Source organism: Sinocyclocheilus anshuiensis, unplaced genomic scaffold (assembly GCF_001515605.1).
Source record: "Sinocyclocheilus anshuiensis isolate Anshui unplaced genomic scaffold, SAMN03320099.WGS_v1.1 scaffold568, whole genome shotgun sequence".
Lineage (NCBI taxonomy): Eukaryota > Metazoa > Chordata > Actinopteri > Cypriniformes > Cyprinidae > Sinocyclocheilus > Sinocyclocheilus anshuiensis.
Genome location: NW_015555732.1, coordinates 48,326 through 50,171, shown reverse-complemented (window position 1 = coordinate 50,171; position 1,846 = coordinate 48,326). Strand labels below are relative to the sequence as shown.

At 38.7% G+C, this 1,846-nt stretch overlaps 1 protein-coding gene across 1 annotated transcript in view; it reads right to left on the bottom strand.

The window, feature by feature from the left end:
- Positions 1-1,846, bottom strand: part of LOC107672939 (A disintegrin and metalloproteinase with thrombospondin motifs 20-like) — a 44,779-nt gene that overhangs the window by 4,867 nt on the left and 38,066 nt on the right. The window contains exon 22 of the mRNA XM_016466317.1: positions 267-461. Coding sequence (XP_016321803.1) covers positions 267-461 — 195 coding nt within the window. The remainder of the gene's footprint in view (positions 1-266; positions 462-1,846) is intronic.

The window sequence follows — 1,846 nt, the reverse complement described above, 5'->3', positions numbered from 1 at the left end:
AGTGTGTGTGTGTGTTTGTGTGTGTGTGTGTGTGAGTGTTTGAGTGTGTGTGTGTGTGTGTGTGAGTGTTTGAGTGTGTGTGTGTGAGTGTGTGTGTGTGTGTGTGTGTGTGTGTGTGTCTGTTTCTAGGAGTGGTTCAGCTGATTCACATCTGATGATCTCATGGTAAATTCACTGAACAGAATCAACGTACTGGCCATAAAACTGGCACAACGGTCCATTATTGGCAGTAGATAAAGTTGATCAAATAAGATCATTGTGATTACAGACGGATCTAAAAGAGTGCGCTTCTCCTGAAAGCCGTTCCCACTGCACATGAAGATGAAGTGTCTGCTCATGAAAACCACGAGAGGATCAGACTCTCCAAAGATCTCAGTAAATCTGCAGCCGTCCGTCATGAACCCTGACAGAACCTCAAATGGCCAGAAAACTTCAGGAAGAGTCCAGCACAACATCCACATCTACATGAACGAGTTGAACACGAACATACCGAGAGTCTCTGTGAAGGTCTTCTGCTAGACGACAGAAGGAGCACAGCTGCTCAGATCGGCTCTTCTGAGACCTCCATAAATCAGCAGACGAGGAGGATGCGGTTAAACTGTGGGAAAACGGGAAACACACTCCTAACATGTCCGTCTTTACCGTTTCCTCCGTAAGAGATGATCAGGATGGAGATCACACAAAGCCTTTTCCAGGAATGCGTCACAAAAGTTAATTCAGTCAAGGATTTTTTTGAGGGAAACCAATTTGTGTCACTGTTACATCAAAATCAACCTGGTAAAATAACTAGATCCTTAAAAAATGATATATATAAATTATATTAAATAAAATTTTAAAATTTTGTTAAATTAAATTTATATTTTATATTATTTTATATAAAAAATATATCATAATATTATATATAATATAAAATATTATATTTTATATTAATAAATGAAAACTAAATTGAAATGATAATGATCTGATATTTAAATCATGGATCAAACAGCTGTTATATATCAGCGAGCATGTCATGAACTCATTAGTCTATCAGCTCTGTTTGCTCTTCCAGACGTGACGTGCTGTGTTTGTTCACATCTCTGGCCTGCAGTGCATCTGTGTATCTTCAGCTCATCACACATTTAAAGTCCAGAGCAGAATAGCTTCTGGTTCAAGGATACGACGAAACGAGTCCCATGAGAAACCATCTTTCTGTCCATTCTGCAGCGTTTACATGCAACACAATCCATCTTCGACATGTGGAGTCAGTCTGGAGACGCACGCTGGCCAAGATTATACTCCACTATTACAATAATCAACTGATTACTAAACAAACAGCTAAACAACTTCATACTGGTGAAATATTTCCATCTGTAGTTTTTGATTAAGGATGTATAACTGAATCTGATGTTGAAACTGAATTATTCCACACATCTGAACTGTAATCCAGACACATCTGATGCGTTTCCTTCTCATCTGGGATCCAGGCGGACGAATGACGTCAGACGGCTATTAAATCAATACACTCAAACAGATTTAGGCCTGAACTTCAGATTGAAAGTCTCCACCCACTTGGATTACACAGTTTTAATACAAACACAAACTAATAAATTTAATGTGATGCATATTTGTCAGTCATACAGAAATGAAGCCAATGAATGCTCTGCAGTGAATGGGTGCCGTCAGAATGAGAGTCCAAACAGCTGATAAAAACATCACAATAATCCACAAGTAATCCACAGCACTCCAGTCCATCAGTTAACATCTGGAGAAGACAAAAGATGAGACACATCCAGCATTAAGACGTTTTTAACTAAAATACATCGAGTCCATAATGCATAATAACTCTTCCTCCAGTGAAAAAGTG